At 39.1% G+C, this 22,035-nt stretch overlaps 1 protein-coding gene and 1 long non-coding RNA gene across 3 annotated transcripts; one reads left to right on the forward strand and one right to left on the reverse strand.

Moving 5' to 3' along the window:
* Positions 1-41: 41 nt before the first annotated feature.
* LOC138627707 (uncharacterized) lies at positions 42-1,917 on the reverse strand. 2 transcript variants are annotated; one of them, XR_011311408.1, is made up of 2 exons: positions 719-1,917; positions 42-457 (listed from the first exon to the last, which is right to left on the reverse strand). It is a non-coding gene; the product is annotated as an uncharacterized lncRNA (long non-coding RNA). The 2 variants fall into 2 exon arrangements; XR_011311407.1 differs by having other exon boundaries at positions 42-460.
* A 9,559-nt stretch (positions 1,918-11,476) lies between these two features.
* On the forward strand, positions 11,477-20,557 carry bcl2l12 (BCL2 like 12). The gene is made up of 8 exons (XM_069710264.1): positions 11,477-11,522; positions 14,159-14,339; positions 15,034-15,238; positions 17,412-17,604; positions 17,892-17,996; positions 19,131-19,207; positions 19,661-19,924; positions 20,066-20,557. The coding sequence occupies exons 2-8, from the start codon at positions 14,161-14,163 to the stop codon at positions 20,105-20,107; spliced, it is 1,065 nt and encodes a 354-aa protein (XP_069566365.1). The 5' UTR covers positions 11,477-11,522; positions 14,159-14,160; the 3' UTR covers positions 20,108-20,557.
* Positions 20,558-22,035: the final 1,478 nt, after the last annotated feature.

Below are 22,035 nucleotides of genomic sequence, written 5' to 3' on the forward strand. Positions count from 1 at the left end.
ATCTTGTAATTATATTTCTTTTAATTGGAAGAAAAAACACATTCTTTTTGAAGTATATTTGTTATTTATTACATTTGATGGATTCCTTCGCCATCACAAGCTCCTCCTGGAGATGCTGTAAAGTAGAAATGAAAATGAGTTTTAAGTTCATCACACCACAGAAGTATGGGTTGTTAACTACCCATCCAAATTTGAATGAAAAAAAACACAGACAAGTTGGTTAAATTAGGCTTTGAAATGGTGAGAAAATCATCAGTCTTCTCTGCTCTGAGACTGGAGGGGCGTGTCGCCTGAGAGCTGAAGCTCCGCCCCCTCGCTGGAAGGTGTTCAGTGTTCAGTAGGACAGTCCTGTGGCTGCAGTTCTTTTCCCAACTAAGTGGTCCGTCTGACATCCAACCTCTCGGTGACTTTATGCATGATGTCACACGGGCACTCTGTCTCTGGTGGACGGAGCAGCCTGCTTTGGGAAAACACAATAGAATTAGAATTTATTTGTCCAATGAGTGAAACATACAGATGCAATCAAAACCAGCATTTTCCTCTGAACTCTGCTACGAGCTCAATACAAGCTAATTAGCACATTAGCTCCCATTTCACCAAAATAAAGTTATTCTACAAAGAGTAAAATCACGTTAGCGGTTTGCACCGCAGACTAAATATAGCAGAGTTACCGTGGAAAAGTTATCTAGTATAATTATAACAAGCACACAGAACCTACTGCCTGCTGGACTGCCGGCGGTCCGGCGGCGCGGTCCGGTCCAGTGGCAGTGGACGGTGCCGGTGCGAGCGGAAAATGAACGGCCATGAGGGTGAAACTTGGATCGGCTCTGAGCTGCAGGAGAAGTGGTGCGTCTGTGAACTCCGTCCGTCTCCGGTCCCTGCGGAGGCGGCTGTTGGTGTTCATCCTACGGTCTCCTTTAGCCAGACTCTTCACGAAATCAATCCACCTCTTTTTCCTTCATCAGTAAGGAATTTAAATAGCGATGCAGCGCTGCTTTGGAGGGTCTTGCATCCAGGAAAGAGGCACTTGCGGGTGGAGGGAGACGTCCTGTAGCAGCTAGCTGATGTACAATAACAATCTGACTACAGCAGGAGTAGAACTGAGGTGGATGACCTCTTATGCAAATGAGCTCCAGGGTTTTATAGCGTTTCACCGTGTGAGAGGAGGAGCCATGCAGAAGGTTATATAAACCGGCTGTGATCTGACGTAGTTAGGTTATTGTGATGTAGATAGATTGGGTTTTAGCTCCGCCTAAAAAAACCTGAGCTGAAGACGGGTGAGAAACTGTTCTACGGTCTAACTCCACATTTCAGTGCGACAAAGTTTAAAAGCTTTGCACATGCTTTCAGCAACTCATTTCACATGTATATAATGTATTGAGAAGCAAATCTTGCAATTTGCTTCACAGCATCTTTAAAGGTTTTGATGCACTAACACTCTGCCACCACCAGAGGCCCCCATTTATTAAGAGCTGCATCATGCTGAAGAGAAGATGGGAGTTTGTTGACTGTCATGACATAATGCTGCCGGTTAAACACAAGTTTGTAGCACTAAAACTTGACCCCAATAATGTACCTTATATGTCTATATAAATCCACTTGTTCATTATTTCCACTAAATGAGAATTTAAGCCACTCTAAAGAAACACCTTAACATGCATTCAAACCAATATACAACTATGTAATAGACTATTACAGAATATTACAAGGCACCTTTTGAAGTACGAAGATTTATTTTAGTCTTCTGAATGTCCTTAAGTTTTGTGTTTTTGTGACATGGGTGCTGTAACACTGAAACCACCCACTGGGATTTAATAAATACATACAGCCATTGTTGTGATAGTGATGAGTAGCGCCAGAGAAACTCTTTGAGGTGCATTAAAGTCGCAACCTGACTCTTTCAAAATATAAGCAATATGTCTTCAAAATAATCTGGAGTCTGCTGTCATTATTAGACCTTTATACTATCTACCCTGGACCAAGTACCTGCTTGTGACCATGTCACCTCCAAGAAGACTTCATTCTAACACCTCAGAGGTGACACACAAATTAGGAGCTTGGCTGGCATGCAGCGGCCTGTGCATTTACCTTTGACCACCAAGGGGAGTCATTGTGGTTAAAAAAAAAAAAAAAAAACTAACCTATTGAAGAATTGTTTTGATTAAAGGTCAAAGTTCAAAGGAATGTATTATATTTTGATTTTCAATTTTGAAGTGTGATTTTTCAAAGTCCTTTAAACAAAATGTCACCAAAACAGACAGAGAAAAACACATTAGTAAGCAGATGACATGGCAAAGTTGAACTTCCCTGAGGAATTTGCTTTATTAAAGGTCAAAGTTCAGAGAAAAGGACTGCATTAATCTCAAAGTGTGATTTTTTTTTTTTCCAGGGTAATCCAGGAAAATGTTAGTAAAAAGTTGAACCAGTAATATAACAACAGCATATGTCATGACAACAGTGACTTAACCTAATAAGGAATTTGTATGGTAGAAGGTCAAAGGTCAGACAAATGCACCGTAACTGTGTACTTCTTTGTCTAAAAGGGGCTATTAGTGCGAGATCTTTCAAAACTGGTGCTTAAAAGAACACAAGCATTATGAAATAAAACATGCTTATATATTATATTTAGTCGTAAATATAGCAATAATCAGCTCATCTCAATGTGCAGCCAGATTTATCTATCTGTCTGTCTATCTAAATATCGGTCTGTGTCTATCTAAATATCTGTCGATCTAAATGTCTGTCTAAATATCTATCAATTTAAATATCTATCTATGTGTCTGTCTGTCATAATTATCTAAATGTCTATCAATCTAAATACATATCTGTCTGTGTATCTATCAAAATATCTATAAATCTAAGTATATATTAGTCTATCTATATATTAGTCTATATTAGCCTATCAAGATATATATGTCTGTCTATATTGTGTCTATCTAAATATATATCTGTCTGTCTGTCTATCTAAATATATATCCTAAATATCTATCTAAATATCTATCTATCTAGCTCTCTATCTCTATGTCTATCTATTTATCTTCCGGGACCTTCACTTGCCTCACTTAAAGGCATTGCTGTTCCGAAATATATTTACACAACTACAATGTATATTTCAGGACCTTCGCCTCGCTGGTAGGCATTGCCGTATATTTACACCATTTTCCGTTTATATTCACTTTTCACTCACGTTGAATCAGAGGCCGTCTTTATGGATGCACTACCATGAGTGCTTATGCATCTTTCAGGACCTTTCATTTACCGTAACTACATTCCTGCAGGCGCAACAGAAAAATCCAACGGAAGCTGGCTTTACAAACTGTGGCGCACTCGGCGGGTCGTATTACCGCAGTAGATGTTTTATGGCAGTTACGGACGAGACAAAACTCACACAGAAACTCCTTGTTAAAACCACATGATACTTCTGTCGCACCGACTACCAGCCGCCTGAAGACCAAGCGGAATGCAAGTCTGGAATATATAAACACACAAAACAATCACGACACACATATTCCAACTGGAATTAGTATGCATATAAAAACACGCCTACCAAGCTTCTTGTGTGCCTGCATTGAATATAGTGTGCACCTCCCTAACTCCACCGGCAGGAATCAAGAGTTGCAACGTGCGTTCCCCCCGCAGGTAACCGTATCTCTAAACCTCACTAAATTAAGGCATCGCCCCTTTTTCTTTTTTTTTTTACCTTCGGTGCCACTTGCCACAAATACATATTAATTTATTCATGTTCTTTCAGTACTGTTTAATTAATGTAATTATTGCACTTCATCCTCATGCTTCATCTGTTGTTTGTCTCATTTTGTCCGTAGTTTATTAAGATTGCTGTTCCTCATATCCTCTCTGACAGTTTAAAGTCAACTAAAACTAAAACTACGAGTATAGCACAGTTTTCCAAAGAGTATGACCTCACGAGGCACATGACTATTATCACATCGGTAAATGATCAAATTTACAAGGAACGTGACATGACCGAGTACGGCTCATGTTGGTTTTTCAGTTCAAGTGTGCAAACTTTTTAAGTACAACTTTCTATCATACAACTAAAGCCACAAACTCTTGATTCTCTTCTTAAAATGTCTAAAATTTTGATTTCTTCACATGCAGTATATATGTTCAGTAAAGAATTTTCCAATACACCACTGAAGCCATGTCGTACACTCACACTGAGCAAAATATTCCCATTTATGACACAAATGATGGAGTGTTTTTGAAGTTTATTATGACACCAATAACAATATTCATCCTTTCTTACCCATGACCAATTTTTTTTTTTTTTTTTGCTTAAAAACAAAGTCTGTAAAAATACAATTTAGCTTCGGATGGTAACATGAATCGGTTACGTTGGGTCCATCTGTTGTACATCAGTAAAATATAAATACTGCTGGTATATTGAGAAGCCTGAGTTTTCATTTGCTGGTGAGAAACTGAATATTGTTTTGAACCAACATTGCTGCTTACAGCGGCTGCATGTGTTTACCCGACATGTCTTGTTTAATTCTGTCTGCACAGCAGCATTTCCTGTCTATGTGACTGTGGATTTCCTGTTCGCAGACAGTTTAATGCAAGTATAAAGCTCCAACTAGCAGACTGCGAGGCCTGTCAATCACTGGCGAGGTGGGACATCATCAGCCGAGGAGAGAAAAGAGCTGAGGTTTCTTTACCTTATAGATCTTTAATGAGGTTTAACATAAGACTTGTGCAAGAGCACCTACCTGAAAGGGCCAAAGTTTCTTTTGCTATTTGACTACTTTGGTTTTCCCGCTTTCGAATGAAAATGAGTCTGAAAAACAGTTAACGAAAATAATTCTTTCAAGACAGAGTGCGTGTCGTTAACGAGATGAATAAAGGACAAAAAAAAAAAAATACAGGAAGAAGGAATCATGACGAGCGTAATGAAAGAAGAGACAACAACACCGTAGGTCGTATGAGCGGGTCCCGACCTGACCATATAAGGTCAGATATAGCCAGGTTGTTTAGTTGCTATGGTGATGCAGTTTGGAGATAATTGTGCGAGAGTGCACGGATGCTGAAGAAGATAATAAGTGGGATTAGACCTCCTTCATAAACAAGTATCCCCCGTAGACACCCCGCCCAGCACCGCTTCTCTTTATCAGCACTCTTTGAACACGAGTCCGTCTCTATCGCTCCATCAGCACCCGGCCGTCCGGCTCGCCATCACCTCCCATCACATTCCTTCACATTTACCAGAATCCATCACGGAAGAACATATCAGGGTAGAACTTTACTTTCTTTTCTTTCTTCCCTTATTGATTGATTGATTGATCCTTTCTTTTTCTTTCTTTCTTTCTTTCTTTCTTTCTTTCTTTCTTTCTTTCTTTCTTTCTTTCTTTCTTTCTTTCTTTCTTTCTTTCTTTCTTTCTTTTTTTCTTTCATCAATCAATCAAATGGTATAATATAATATCTAAAATATTGTTGTTAGAAGTCCCATTATGACTTACATGCTTACAGTGCATCCGGAAAGTATTCACAGCGCTTCACTTTTTCCACATTTTGTTATATTACAGCCTTATTCCAAACTGGATTAAATTCATTTTTTTCCTCAAAATTCTACACGCAATATCCCATAATGACAATGTGAAATACATTTTTTTTTTTTAATTTTTGCAAATCTATTAAAAATCAAAAACGAAAAAAATCACATGTACATAAGTATTCACAGCCTTTGCCATTACACTCAAAATTGAGCTCAGGTGCATCCTGTTTCCACTGATCATCCTTGAGATGTTTCTACAACTTGATTGGAGTCCACCTGGTAAATTCAGTTGATTGGACATGATTTGGAAAGACACACACCGTCTATATAAGGTCCCACAGTTGACAGTGCATGTCAGAGCACAAACCAAGCCATGAAGTCCAAAGAATTGTCTGTAGACCTCCGAGACAGGATTGTATCGAGGCACAGATCTGGGGAAGGGTACAGAAAAACTTCTGCAGCATTGAAGGTCCCAATGAGCACAGTGGCCTCCATCATCTGTAAATGGAAGAAGTTTGAACCACCAGGACTCTTCCTAGAGTCGGCCCCCCAGCCAAACTGAGCGATCGGGGGAGAAGGGCCTTAGTCAGGGAGGTGACCAAGAACCCGATGGTCACTCTGACAGAGCTCCAACGTTGCTCTGTGAAGAGAGGAGAACCTTCCAGAAGGACAACCATCTCTGCAGCACTCCACCAAGCAGGCCTGTATGGTAGAGTGGCCAGACGGAAGACACTCCTCAGTAAAAGGCTCATGACAGCCCACCTGGAGTTTACCAAAAGGAACCTGAAGGACTGTCAGACCATGAGAAACTAAATTCTCTGGTCTGATGAAACAAAGATTGAACTCTTTGGCCTGAATGCCAAGCGTCATGTTTGGAGGAAACCAGGCACCGCTCGTCACCTGGCCAATACCATCTCTACGGTGAAGCATGGTGGTGGCAGCATCATGCTGTGGGGATGTTTTTCAGCGGCAGGAACTGGGAAACTAGTCAGGATGGAGGGAAAGATGAATGCAGCAATGTACAGAGACATCCTTGATGAAAACCTTCTCCAGAGCACTCTGGACCTCAGACTGGGGCGAAGGTTCATCTTCCAACAGGACAACAACCCGAAGCACACAGCCAAGATAACAAAGGAATGGCTTCGGGACAACTCTGTGAATGTCTTTGAGAGGCCCAGGCAGAGGCCAGACTTGAACCTGATTGAACATCTCTGGAGAGATCTGAAAATGGCTGTGCACTGACGCTCCCCATCCAACCTGATGGAGCTGGAGAGGTCCTGCAAAGAAGAATGGGAGAAACTGCCCAAGAATAGGAGCCAAGCTTATAGCATCATACTCAAAAAGACTTGAGGCTGTAATTTCTGCCAAAGGTGCTTCAACAAAGTACTGAGCAAAGGCTGTGAATACTTATGTATGCGTTATATTTTCGTTCTTTATTTTTAATAGATTTGCAAAAATTTTAAACAAACTATTTTCACTTTGTCATTATGGGATATTGTGTGTAGAACTTTGAGGAAAAAAATGAATTCAATCCATTTTGGAATAAGGCTGTAACATAACAAAATGTGTAAAAAGTGAAGCGCTGTGAATACTTTCTGGATGCACTGTACAGTCGAGAGACAAGCAACACTTGCTGGTGGCTGCAGTGATGACGTTGGCAGTAAGGAAGGAAGTCCGATGACATTGTTATTAGAACTAATCAGAGTTTAACAATGGATAGTGTTGGTGAACATAGCATTGACAACATATCGTAATGAGGATGATGAAGGCCTTTTTCACCGTATAACTCATAAATCTATGACAGTAGGGAAATGATGACGGCTGAATTCCACTTCAGACCAACCATAGATTACAGAGACACATAATGAGACGGAGCCACCATGAATTAAACCGTATCTGTGCTGTCCTGATGCATACACAGTTCGTGTATCCACGATCCACATTAGTTATAATGTCCAAAAAATTATGCTGTACGTCCACATTTTTAAGTTAAGTGAACAGAGAACAACTTTCCTTTATGAGCAGAACAATGTGAAAACACTAACCGAACAAGCACTTTATTAGGAACCCCATACTAACACTGGGAAGGACTTTGCTTTGAAAACAGCCTCAGTTCCTGCAGGAGTCGGAGATTGCACAGGATGTTTGTGAACGCTCCTCTGAGAATCTGGTCCACATTGATGTGATTCAGTCACATAACTGCCGATTCATCAGCTGCACATTCATGGGAATCCGTCGCTGATCTGGATTCTGTGATGTTCTGTCTTCTGCAACCAGTCTGGCCATTCTCCTCTAATCTCATTAATTTAGTGTTTCTTGGTGGATGTTTTTGTTCTGTGTAAATTCTAGAGACTGAAAATCCAAAGGAGATCAGCAGTTTTAAGAAACACTCAAGTCTGCCTGACACCAACCACCATTTCACACTCAAAGTTACTGAGAGGCCATTTTTTTTGTGATCATTTTGATGTTTGTATTGAACAGAAGCTTGTAACCGGTATCTGTTTTTCCTTCCTTCTGTTGGAGGTTTCTACCTCTTAAAAGATAATTTTTCCTTCCTTCTGTTGTAGGTTTCTTCTTGTTGAAAGAGAGTTCTTCCTTCCTTCTGTTGGAGGTTTTTTTCTGTTAAAAGAGTTTTTCCTTCCTTCTGTTGCAGGTTTTTTTTCCTGTTAAAAGAGTTTTTCCTTCCTTCTGTTGGAGGGTTCTTCTTGTTGAAAGAGAGTTTTTCCTTCCTTGTGTTGGAGGTTTCTTCCTGTTAAAAGAACGATTTCCCTTCCTTCTGTTGGAGGTTTCTTATTGTTGAAAGAGTTTTTCCTTCCATCTGTTGGAGGTTTCTTCCTGTTAAAAGAAAGTTTTCCCTTCCTGCTGTTGGAGGTTTCTTCCTGTTAAAAGAGCATTTTTCCTTCCCTCTTTTTTGTAGGTTTCTTATGTTAAAAGAGAGTTTTTCCTTCCTTCTTTTGGAGGTTTCTACCTGTTAAAAGAGAGTTTTTCCTTCCTTCTGTTGGAGGTTTCTTCTTGTTGAAAGAGAGTTTTTCCTTCCCTCTGTTGCAGGTTTTTCTCCCTTAAAGAGGAGTTTTCCCCTACTAGCTTACCTATGAATTGTTGAATAGGTGGGGTTCTCTGTATAATGTTGTAAAGGTCTGCTGTTAAGTGATGAAATAACCTGTGTTGTGATTTGGTGCTATATAAATAAAATTGAATTGAATTGAACTTGCATACAAAGTCATTCTAAACCATTTCATTGTCATTAAAGTAAACACGTCAGAGCAGGTGGAGCAAATGTAAGGTGTTACTGTTTCTTGCAATGAAAAAGGATGTCTGTACTGTAGTTTAAAAGGTTGTGAAGTTATATGCAGATTGTTTTAGTTTCAGGCTTACTTTAAAGAATAGATTCACAAGCCTGTCTTGTCTATGTATATACCCGTACAGTACGACAGTCTGAGTAGGTGTATACTACTTTTTTATACCGAGTTTCTTTGTGAACTTCACATTTCAACATGCAGATGGGCATGTTAATATTATTTGAAGACAGACTTTTAGAAACTATGAACCTGTCCTGTATATAGAGAAGGAGTCAGGGAGCGTATCTATATATCAACCTGAGATAAACAGTCGCCTGAGTACAGAATACCAAAGTTTTAGTTTTGGAAGAAGCACAAAAATGATGGATCAGAGAAATCTGTCAGTAAATTATATTGTACAGTTAGAGAAGTAAAGTCTGTTTTATTTTAGAAACACTAAAGGTATTTAGTTCTGACCTTTCGGTAACCTCTCTACTTCGAGCCATCAAACATCAGCATCTCTTTATCTCCCTCTCTCATTAAACCCCCTCCCCCCGACTCTGGCTGTTTGTTGTTAGTTTCCTGTCACAGAGGAAGTGCCTCACCCTGCTGCCTGGCTCCCCATTGGCCCCAGCTCTATGAACAGAGATTTTTTTTGGGGGGGGGCGGGGGAGAGACAGAGTGACGGGGTGGGAGGGAACGGGGGGGGGGGTAGCACAGGAGGATAGATAGAGGGACAGGAACCTGGATCAGGAGACAGGGACACGAGCTGAGGGCAGAGAGAGCACCGACCAGATGAGAGCGTGACGCTGTGTGCTGCAGGGAGGAAACGGCTTCGTGGTGAAGGTGACAAACAACACAGGAAAAAGATTGGCTTTAGTTCAACATTTTGGAACTGCAAGTGTTTTGGTGTTCGTGTTTTCCCGTTTTTTTTTTTTTTTTATCTTGAGTTTAATTTGACTGATCATGTTGTCAGCGATTTAGTTCTAAAAAAATCTTGAAAGTAACCTGTTGCAAGACTTTTCTCTAACTTCCTTTGTGTTGACTGGTAATGATCTTCTGCTTGGATCCAAATTCTGAAACATTGTTTTTCAGTAGTTTTTAAGAAGAACACGTCTTGATGGATTTTGAGTGAATGACTTGTCGCTGAGATGTTTCTGCAGTCTGATGTCATTACTTATAATTAGTCTTGGTCTGGTTACTCCCAATCCTTGTACCAGTGTCTTTTGATAGCAGTGACGCTGTACAGGTTTGGGGGGGGCCGTGCTGAGAACTGCTGGCGTTATTTGCTCCATAATTTCCTGTCGACTCTATTTTCACATTCAACTTGTTGTTATGTCCTTGTGTTGACGTGAATAAAACACTAATATTGCATGAGAACAGTTTTGTGTTTTACTCTTTTGTATCGTTGTGTGGTTGCTTGGCACCTGCTGTGAGATAAATGAGAAGACCGACGTGATAAAGAATGGAAGCTTCATTTAAACATGTCATTTAGTAAATGTTAACATTCACATATCATACAAGTGAAGTGGAGGCTGTAGCTCAGTTGGTAGAGTGGGTTGCACACTAATCAGAAGTTTTGTGGTTTGATCTCAGCTCCTCCTGTCCACATGCCTAAGTGTCCTTGAGCAAGACACTGAACCCTAAAATTGCTCCCAATGGTGTACCATCAGTGTGTTGTAAGTCGCTTTGGATAAAAGCATCAGCTAAATGTAATATAATAATAAAGTTTAATCCAAGCATGGTGGTGCATTTTAAGTCACCACATCCCTCTTTTATAGTGTATGCCTACTTTTTCTTTTATTATCTTTCTTCTGAATATTTTTGATGTAAGCAATAAAATATGGCAGAATATAAAATGTGTACCAAACACAATTCTCTCTAACAACAACACAGAATGTAGTAACAGCAAGAAAAAGCTATTTGGATGCCAGAAAACTGAACTTCTTCAGATCTTGAAAAGTATTTTTCTGATATTAAAAAGTCACAATGACACATTATCCTCAGTCAGATCTGTGTGGGAGGGATCACGTGAGTTCAGAGAAGGTTTTTTTTTGCTGCACAATCAAACGAACATGTCATTAGAGTCTGATTCAAACATTTAAGGCAGAGTCTGTGACAATCAGGAAGTGGTTTCATTTAGTCCTATATTTTAAATGAAGCAAGTATTGAAGGTGATTAAGGAGATTATTCTCCCAAAAGGATAAATATTTGTCGAGATACTGATTTGGTAGTAAGATTTCATTATTTTACTCAAAAACAGCATATTTATATATAAAATAATAAGCGACAACAAGAATTTGAAGTGTCAAAGTTTTGATGAACGGAAAATCAAAAAAAAAGAAAAGAAAAGAAAGTTTATAGGCTACTAATAATTGTAACAACACAGCTAATAAGTACTAGTACTAGACTAACTTGAATTACTACTACGAACTAATAATAATAATAGCGTAACAATAATGATGATAATAATAACAATAATAATAATAACTTTTTCTTTTCGAAGAAATACAACGCAGGGAAGAGACAAATATAATGAATATGATGGATGGCAGACTTCTGGTTAAAATAGCAGCACAGCTGCTCCCTCCCCTGCCCTCCCGTCCGTTCCCTCCCCCCCTCCTCCTGCTCCTCGCGTTACCACGCAGTTCAGTGTAGCTGCGCACATAAAGAGAGAGAAGAGGACATACCTCAGGTCGGGTTCAGTTCGACGAGCCGAAACACTCCCAGCAGAGGTACGAACAGTTGTCTCATTGAAGTAAAACTCTGTTCAGGTCTTTATTTACATTCCAGTAAAGTTACCTCAAAGTTTTGGTGAACTTTGGTGAACATTTGAAAAAGTTTTGTCCCGAGTCTCTCCGGACATTTATTGTATCCTCCGGGTTTACTTCCAGTCTTAGTTAACAGTCGTATTAACCTCGTAGTTACTTCGTCGTCACTAAGGAGTCATTAGAACCGGAGAGGTCGGTGTGGTTGGAGAAAAGACCGCGACCTCGTTTCCTGGTGCTCGGTGTGAAAACCGAGTCCTGCTGCCGGCCGGTAAGGAAACAATCCGTCCCGGTTAAAAAAACACCGGTCCCACTAACGTTTCTCTATTTCAGCTCCGACTAACTAAAGATGAATAAATTAGAGCAGCGGGGGGGTTCAGAAAATCTGTCTAAAGTGAAAGAATGATGAAGTCAAGGAAGCAGCAGAGACCTCAACATGAGAGCAGTTTGTTTACTGGAACAATCCTCAGAACATATTTACATTACATTTCATTTTTACATTACATTTCATTTAGCTGACGCTTTTATCCAAAGCGACTTACAATACAATTGTAACAATTTACAATACTAACAACAACAAAAACACGTTTATTACCATCGGCTACTGTAACAATCCTCAGAACATATTTACAATACTAACAACAACAACAACAACAACAACAAGTTTATTACCATCAGCTACTGTAACAATCCTCAGAACATGTTTACAATACTAACAACAACAACAACAAGTTTATTACCATCAGCTACTGTAACAATCCTCAGAACATATTTACAATAGTTACAACAACAACAGCTGACAGATACACAGCATGAGACTCCAAAACAAAATACTGAAACGAACAACGCACTAAATCCAAAACGACATCAGATAATTCATAGAAACATCATCCTAACTACTTGTTGCTCTCTTTATCAATATCACATTTGTGATTAAATAAGGATTATATTTGGCTGCTCAGTTTGATAAAACAAAAACTAAAAAAAAACCTGATAACAAAGTCCATGCCAGCAATGCTCGATAATTTATTGTTCTTTTTATTCATCCAGTTCCACAGAGGAACAATTAACATTGACCTTCAGATGTCTGACAAGTTGTACTGCTCCGTGTTTCTTCTGAGATTCACCTGTAAATATTAAAACTAAGTGGTCAGCCTTGTGCCACATCAGCAGTATTGAAGCTGCAGAAAGTTCAAAGCCAATATAAAATGCTGCAGTTAGATTTAATAGTTATTAATAGTTCTTTCAACCTAAAAGGGTTTTACATCTTTTGTGAATGCTGATATCCAGTGTTTAAATCTTTTGAAAGTAAATATTTCTTGTGGTTTTTTTTTTAACAATTCCAGTCCATAATATTCCTCAAAACAATGGTCAATTTAGTGGATTTATTACATAACTCAGTTGTTGACCAAAGTATTGTTAGTGGTTTTATTTGTGTGGCACCATTGACGCAAACAGAAGGTCGACAACGAAAGAATGTTCGTTGAAGGAATGTTAACAGACTGGATCGTCTCAGCTGTTTTGTGTTTGTTTCACTTTCACCTGACTGTATTTCATGAAACGTGATTATCGTGGAAACTTATTTTTTTTCTAAGTCGCCTCTTCACCCACTGGTCTGCATTTTAATGCAACCTGACACAGCAAACTTTAAAAAGGTTTAAACATTTTGGAGAATTGTTCGAAAAGGTTAATGAGGACATGGCGTTATCAGGCTGTTTGTTCTCATTAACATTTTGATTAGGGTGCCAATACAAGTTTCGGTTTTTGCTGAAGATTTTCAGATTCTCCTTCTGGCCAGTTGAGGGGACAGTGATTGTATTTTTAACTTCTCCCAGGTGTCCTTTATCCACAAACCCAAGATTGTTAATTCTGCACTGGTAAAAACTGTTACTGATTTTTGTTTTAGGTAGAAATTAACCCCAAAAAATGAGTACAAAGCTTAATCTGATTTATAAACAACATTTATTTTTGTTTATGACAGATTTAAAGGACAGTAACCCATTTTTTGCACTAATCTTCAGGCCATCACTAATTTCTAAATATTTTAGAACCGTATGAAAATCAATATCTACCGGTAGTTCAATCGCAGATTTAACCTGTATGGTCAACCACTAGATTTTTATTTTTGATTGGTTGGTTATGATGTAATATTTTCCTCAAATAAACTCAGCTCCACACTTGTTACTTGTTGTTGTATCAATGTCAAGAACATTCATCCTAATAAATCGATGATTGACCAGATTTAATTTTATCTTGAGGGGAACATGGACATCAGTCACACATTTCTTGGCATTTTATTGAAACAGTTGTTTACACTTTTCATTATTGTTCCACTCATGTGAACCTCATGGTGATGGTGATGCTCGAGGAAACATCAGGGAATCACCTAAAGTTGTCAGAATAAATTCTTTGAGGACCTACATTTTATTTTAACCATAATTTTCATGCCTGAAGTGGCTTGTTCTGTTCTTCATGTATACATTGTTGTAAAACTTAACGATATACAAACAGCCCGGTTATATTTTATGTTTTGGACGATGGTCTCTCCTTAATTGACACAGATTATGAAAATGAATTTTTTTTTTGGTCTCCCTTTCTGTTAGTGATGTCAGAGTCTGCGGGACGCTGCTCCTCAGTCTCCTCCGTCTCCTCCATCTCTCTGGTGGAGATCCGGGCGGAGACTCATCTCGTTCTCCAAGCCTTCCTCCATCGAACTCTTTCCATTCCCCTGAAGGAAAGGCCCGGCAGAGTGGGGGGAGCCTACATAGATCACAACCAGTACATGTAATGTCACTCATCAAGTCTTTGATTATATAAATCTCAGAATGGAGAGAAAACTTGAATCCATCCCTTTAGGAAATAGATTTCTGTGCTCATTTACAGCTGTCAGTAAGTTTATTTAAATCTTTAAATGTAGTCCCGTTGTGAAGCGACACAGCTCACGTGGAGCACTGGGATTCGTGCTGGATCTCATCCACAGAGTCCAAACAACAAGCAGCTTAACTTCATTTTGGGGAACAGAAAAAAATCACAGGGACCAAATCTAGTGAGTAGAATTCTCGGTGACACAACCCCGCCAAAGAAAACCAGCAGCACGCTCTTAGTTCTTAGTTTCTTCACTCCGAAACACAAATGCCACGTAAAACACCGGCTTTCTGAAGCCTTTCAAGGGTTTCTGTTGTCAGGTTTGACACAAAATTGTGATGTTTCGCTATCTGGTCCAGTTTGAGGCCCACCATCAAATTCCAAACGCACGCGTTCCAGGTGGAGTAACTTGGGCGCCAATGTCGATCAGGTGCCGTGACGTGGAATACTTTGTCACTAAACTTATCGCTTCTTTCTGCTGCGTGTGCATCAGGAACCCTCGGTGAACTTTTCTGATCACACTTTGTTTACATCAGGTGTCATTTTGTGGCGCCCAATTCAAAATTGTGTTGAATCCTGTTGTTCAGCACACTTTGATGCTTTTCCATGTAAGGGCCAAGCCACAACCGAAACCAAAGGATGAGCGGGATTCTCAGGCTGAAGATGTCACTTCAGCAGACGAGAAGAAGATGGGATTCAAGGACTTTATAAAGCAACTACCTCGTCGCAGCACCTCGCGCCGTCGCGCCAAAGACCCAAAAGGCTCGCTGGACAGAGACAACAAGGCGAAGCCGTCACACCTCAGGGACCAAATAGAAGTAAGAGCTGTTGTTTCTGTTTTTGGGGAAACTTAACATGGGAAAAAATAAGAAAACGTTTACACTCAATCCTGTTTAAAAAAAGCACTTACAGATGAAGTACTCAAGCAAATGACATGAAATTGACATTTTATAGTAATTAATTACATTTAAAATAAATGACAGGAAATACATCAGTCCCATTGAAAAAGTAAGTACACTTCACATTCATCATACTTTCAAATCCTTAAATCCTGTAATGGTGCAGACTGGAAGTTGCACCAAAGTTTGAAAAAACAAAATGAACTGAAAACTACAAAGTTAATAATATTGATAAATAATAATAATAAAATCAGTACATATATATGTATACAGAAAATATGGATGAGTAAACCATATTTTTATGTATTACATATATGATGCTGTATATATATGAAATCATAGTTGATTCTTTAGCTGCTTTTTGATTGTCGTCTCCACCAACAGTTCATGTCTTGGATCTCTATGCTGTCCTTTTCTCTCTCTGCTCTCCTCTCACCCCAACCGGTCGAGGCAGATGCTCCACCCACCTCTGAGCCTGCTTCTGTCGGAGGTTTCTATAATATTGTAAAGTCTTGCTGTAAGGACTTTAATGTGTTAAAGTACCATGTAATAACCTGTGTTGTTATTTGGCGCTATATAAATAAAATAGAATTGAGGGAGGCACATGGGGATGATGAAAGAAATACAGATGGATGGAGTTACACTAAAACCCCAACATAGATGAAGCAGACAGACCAAAACTGTGACAATATCTACGTTTGATTGATTTAGACTAACGTGTTCCTGCTGCAACCAGGTTTTCAGGAAAACCAAGTGAAGCCATTTGTTGATCAGGAATCAAATCCACTACAGAGTCTTAGACAGCAGACATCTAATAGTTAATAGTCCACATTTAATTGCCCTGTTTTACTGTTCAGTTAAAGTATTCATTTCTACGAGGGTTTATGGATAACTTCACTTGTGTAGATTTTTGCTTTATTTAATGGAGGTGTAGGTGGAGCAGACCGTCTCCATGTGTTTTTTTGGATTCTTTGGAGCTTTAAAGAAGCTTCAGAGAAGAATGCGAACGGCAACTTTACCTCCTGGTCTTAACTCCTGTTTTAGGTTTTCTAATAAAAAACGTGGCGATATGAGAGCTGCGGCATCCAGAGTGGGATGGATGTCTCAATCATAATTCTCCGCACAGTTATTTTCTTTTATTCCCAACTGTTTTCTGGACAGCCAGCGGTTGAATGACAACAATGCACACAGCAAATTCACATCTTTGGAATAAACTCAAATCAACTCTTTTTGCTTGTACATGTGAGATCTTCGAATTCACTCTCAAGCAGAGTGAAAGGAACTCTTTTCTTGGAGCTGATTTTTAACACTTTTCAGGAGTTGAACCTTGAACTCCTTGGGAGTTAAAACTCGACTCCTATTTTACATTTTACTTTAACCTTGAGTTGTTTGAATGTGAACTCTTTCAGTGTTAACAGTCAACACTTAAAAGTGTGTATTGTTTGACATTCATGGAGTTACAATTTCATCACACTATAAAGGTTTTAGGTAAGACTGACAACAAGATAACAACATATTCATCACAAATTTACATTTAACAATTATATGCAGTGTAATTAAACACAGTGTGCAACAATTAATACTGCATGAAAACTTTGCGTAACAAGGTACAAACTAACCAATGTATTAGAGCCACTGTGATTGGTATATATGTTACGTTCCTAAATTGTACACTTATGATTTTGAATGATAGCCCCATTTTATTTATCATTACGTCTTCATTGAAATATTAATAAACAGCATGTTTTAACAAAACTAAATATAATTTCTGCCCATCACTTCACAAGCTGGAGTCCAACTTAGAAAATAAACTCCCAAAGTCAAACTCTTTGTTTAACTCTCAGATATTTCACTCCAGAAATGAATTTGCTGTGCAGCTAAACGTGTGATCACTGGTCATATATGTCTAATAAATACATGTCATAGAGTGTCAGTATGATATTAAAGGAACTGTGTCCAAATGTCTTGGATGAGAATCAGTTGTCGTTTGATAAATGTGCTGGTGATGCAGCAGTTGGAGCTGAAGTCCACTGGTGAAATTATATCACCAGACCCAAACCTTTAAAAGCAAGAAACAACCTGTTTTCCACAGGACGATGTCATATCTCCCTCCTCTACATCAGAGGAAGACGACGGTGAGAATAAACCGCAGAAGAAGCAGAACCAAAAGAAGAAGATCAGAAAAAGGCTGTCCCAGTTCTTCCGGTCAAAGTTTGAGAAAGAGAAAGAGAAAGAGAAAGAGAAGGACAAAGATGGGCCTCCTACACCGGACATCATGTCTCCCAGTAAGATCCTCAATTATATTATCAGTCTACACAAACCAGCTTTGTCTGTAGCTGCAAGCATTTCTTTCTGAACACTACAACACAATTTGTGTCTCAGTGGCAAAAAAAAAAAAAAAAAAAAGGAAATGTGGACAGAAACCTTTTTGGTCTGAGATTTGGGTGTGTGTGTGTGTGTGTGTGTGTGTGTGTGTGTGTGTGTGTGTGTGTGTGTGTGTGTGTGTGTGTGTGTGTGTGTGTGTGTGTGTGTGTGTGTGTGTGTGTGTGTGTGTGTGTGTGTGTTGCTACAGATCACCTGCAGGAGTTCTACAATGAGGTCGCAGAGAAGCTGGAGAAGATCGCCCACAACTCCACCAGCATAAAGAGACTGAGTCCCAGAGTTCTGCCGTCTCCAGGTAACTGCATGCACACGGACTTGGCTGATCGAAACCCAATTAAAGAAGCAGGTTTGTGATGTTTATACCCAAACCAGAACTTACAGAACTTAATACAAGTCATGAGATCTGTCGTCAGTCAGGCAGTTTCGATTTTACTTTGCAAATGGCTCCGTCCATCTGTGATCTGAGGTAATTGTGCTCAGCACCATCCATCCATTCATCCATCCTTCCATCCAGCCATCATCCATCCTTCTATCATGCATCCATCCATCCATCCATCCATCCATCCATCCATCCATCCATCCATCCATCCATCTTTCCATCCATCTTTCCATCCATCCATTCATCCATCCTTCCATCCATCCATTCATTCATCATCCATCCATGCATGCATCCATTCATCATCCTTCCATCCATGCATCCATCCATTCATCCATCCTTCCATCCATCCATTCATTCATCATCCATCCATGCATGCATCCATTCATCATCCTTCCATCCATGCATCCATCCATCATCCATCCATCCTTCCATCCATCCATTCTTCCATTCATCCATCGATCATCCATCCGTTATCCATCCATCATCCATCCATTATCCATCCATCCATCCATCCATCTATATATCCATACATCCAATAGGATTTCCTGCAGAAATTTGTTCAGCTTTTTGCCGTCATGCTTCACTGTGATTGGCAACAATGGTTTCATAGCAACGAGACCAGTGATGTGACTGGATGAGACATTAATCACCTGTGTTGTGTTCCAAATGGAGTACTTATCTTAGTGCATTCACATATAGTACACTTCCAAGTTCGTACATTACAGTCGTCTCAAACCGCACACCTTCCCTCAGTTTAATGAACCCATTAAACATGCTGATGGCTTCGGTCCGACAGCAGTAATGGTGCACATGTAGACTAGATTTGTTTGACCATTAGGAGTTGACCATTTGATTACTTTCATTGCACTGAATGTTTCCAAAGTTCAGTGTTAACCCATTTATGCTCTCAAAATCGTGCAAAGTGTAATTACACGATTTGGAACACAGCAGTGGTGTTTATAGAATCATGGTGGCGCCCAAACAGTAAATGAGAGTTAAATATCTGCAGGATTCTGTCATCTACTGTAAACTTGTTGTTTCTTTTTTCAGCAGGGTGTGATAAAGAGGCGGTGGTGCAGCAGCTTGTTCAAGTGCTCTCATTGGAGGGAGATTCTATCAACACTAAGGTAGGTAGTGGTTCATATTAAAGCTGTATTATCCATCTGTCAAATATTAATCGGTGGTTCATACTAAAGCTGCATTATCCATCTGTCAAATATTAATCGGTCTTTGTTTTGAGAGGACAATTTTAATTTAGAGAATTTTTGACTCGAGAAAGTTCCATAAACTTCTGTAAACTTGAGCTGCTCTGCGATTCCCGACACAAGAAGATATTGGCTGGGACATTATTGAGTCCAGCTTCCTAGATGTATCTGCCAAACTGATGAGTGACAAAACCAGTTACATAATCTACTGTACATATCCCAAAATATCTGTTGAAGGAGAGTTTTCAGTAGCAAAAACAAATGCAGAAGCCGATTAACAACATGGTTTGAGAGGTAGTACGAGATTTCCTTACATGCACAGTATTTGTGTTCATGTGTTGATGTCATATATTTCTAAATGCCCGTTTTTAACAGATCCAGTCGGACCCCTTCCTGCGCTCCAGCTTGGCTCGTCTTTCTTACGCATCATTTGCCAAACTTGTGGACACGTTCAGCAGCAGTCAGGTGTCCGAGGCCGCAGCCCTGCCGCCGACAGCCAGTCCAACACTGCGACGCATGGCTGTCACAATGGAGGTGTCGCGGCGGATAGTGACGGCCACAGGAACGCAGCGAATTCAAGGCTATGCGGAGTGCTACATGGAGACCTTCGCCCCGTGGATCAAGAGCCAAGGAGGATGGGTGAGCGGTGTCCATCGCCTGCATGACATTAAATCACTTTTTAATGCCGTAGAGAATATGCATATTTCTTCACATAAGTGGTCCCTTTGAGCTTAATTTTCCTGTTTATACTTTTCCAAACTCTTTTGTTTCATCCGTCAGGAGAACGTGGTTGTTTTGGAGGAGCCTGCAGAGTACGACTGACTTCCAGGTGTCACTTTATTCCAACTACAAGCTTAAACTGTGGATCATGACACTAACATGAAGAGACAGAGATAAATGCAGCTCATCAGGACTGTTGACATATTCCAGAAGGCTCTTTGATTCCTGTTGATCTGGCACCTGAGCAACAGACAGTACTTTGATCAGAGGTTTATCTTTTATACGGTCAGAAGATGAAGAAAGCTTGTTTTTGTTACCAGTGTTGGTTATTTATTTTTTTTTTTTTTTTTTAAACGGTCAGTAAGTAATTCTGCTCAGTGAAATACTTCCACTTGTTACAGGTGAAGCTGTGATTCATTTCCTTCTAAACCTGAGGGTCAGTATTTTGAAAAGAAAGAAAGTTGTCGTACTTGTGTGAAAAAAGTGACCCAGTGAAAATCTCAAAGCAGTTACAGATTTTTATCCTCACTTGTTTTAGGATTTTAGATTCAGTAATAGTTTACGGGTGTCTTTTTACAGATTTTTTTACACAGATTAACAGTGAACACAAACTAATTTCATGGTGCTCCTGTTTCTAATTCTTCTTTCTATTGTTTACATCATTTATGGTTGAAAATAATTGAAGTCACACAATGTGAAGAAATGTGTATTTCGTACAGTCTATTGAGATTCTGGTTTTATATTTTCTGTCAAAGAAACAGTCAAATGTTGTCGTGTTGTCCTCCTGTGAGCGAAATCTGATCCACATTTGGACTTTCTTTGTTTCTCAGCCAAGCTGAATGCATCTGAAACTCTCTATATAGCAGCATTGCACTAGGTGTATGAGGTTTTTTTTTGCTATTTAAGTATTTTTATTTAAATGTATATTTGTTTACAGATGTCCTTTGTCATAACTAGACATAAATAAAAAATATGAACTAAAAGGATGCGTCCCAGAAGGAGACCTCAGTAGCAGAAACAGGACATTATGTGGTACTGGGATGGATGAAACCTTTGTGTTCTTTATACTATTTAAAAGGTGAAACCACACGTGAACTCCTTCATGTTGTTTTAAAGCCATATTTTAAAGCCAATGGATATAAAACTATACATAATATGATCATGACTTTAGTGTCACTTGTTTTTACAAGTTATTTATTACCAAGTCGCTTGACATGAAGTATGTAAAACCCATTGTGCTTCACAACAAAGTGGAATTTAAGAAAACGAAAATAAGTGCAGTTGGTCTATGACATGATTTATTCCTTTAAGATCACTTCGGATTTTGTATGACAATGTAATTCAGATTGTATAATTGACAGTAATAAATTACAGATGTGAAATATGGTGGAGCATTAAAATGAGGTTTGAGTGAGTCAGGATGTTCCAATCTGTTGCTTCAACTCCTCTCGTTTCTCTACATATTCATGTTTTTTATTTACTTGATGTTTATTTTACGTGCATATTTGCATATATAGTGGGGAAGATCACAAGAGGTAGTTACCTACCTACCTACCTCAGTTGATCAATAATACAAGTGCATGACCTCTGACTTGGAAAACAAAACTCTTCCATATTTGGAGAATCTCTTGAATCTGAAAACAGTTACATTAAATATCTCGCAATCATTGACATCACCAAACTGTATGATTAAAACAGGCTCTATGAACATATACAAATGAAAAATGAGAAACTATATCTGACTGTTGAGCTACAACAGAACATATGACCTACGTGATATACTCCAATAAAAAAAGATGAAGTTGGATTAACCCAAGGCAAATAAGGATGGAGAATGGCTGAGAAATACCATGAGTTACTATGAGCATATTTTAAAATGTTAAAGTAGTAATTAGATCAAATACTTGATTAAAGCAGGAGTACTGAACAGCTGTAAAATCAGAATCACAAACGATGCATATGAAAGGAAAAAAGTTGAAGGCTTGAAGTTATGAAGAAAGTGAACTTAGTGCGACATAGAAATCTTGTTT

Source organism: Brachyistius frenatus, unplaced genomic scaffold (assembly GCF_029030835.1).
Source record: "Brachyistius frenatus isolate BFR_SWC_R1_liver_20210118 unplaced genomic scaffold, ASM2903083v1 Contig_90, whole genome shotgun sequence".
In the NCBI taxonomy this organism is placed as follows: Eukaryota; Metazoa; Chordata; class Actinopteri; family Embiotocidae; genus Brachyistius; species Brachyistius frenatus.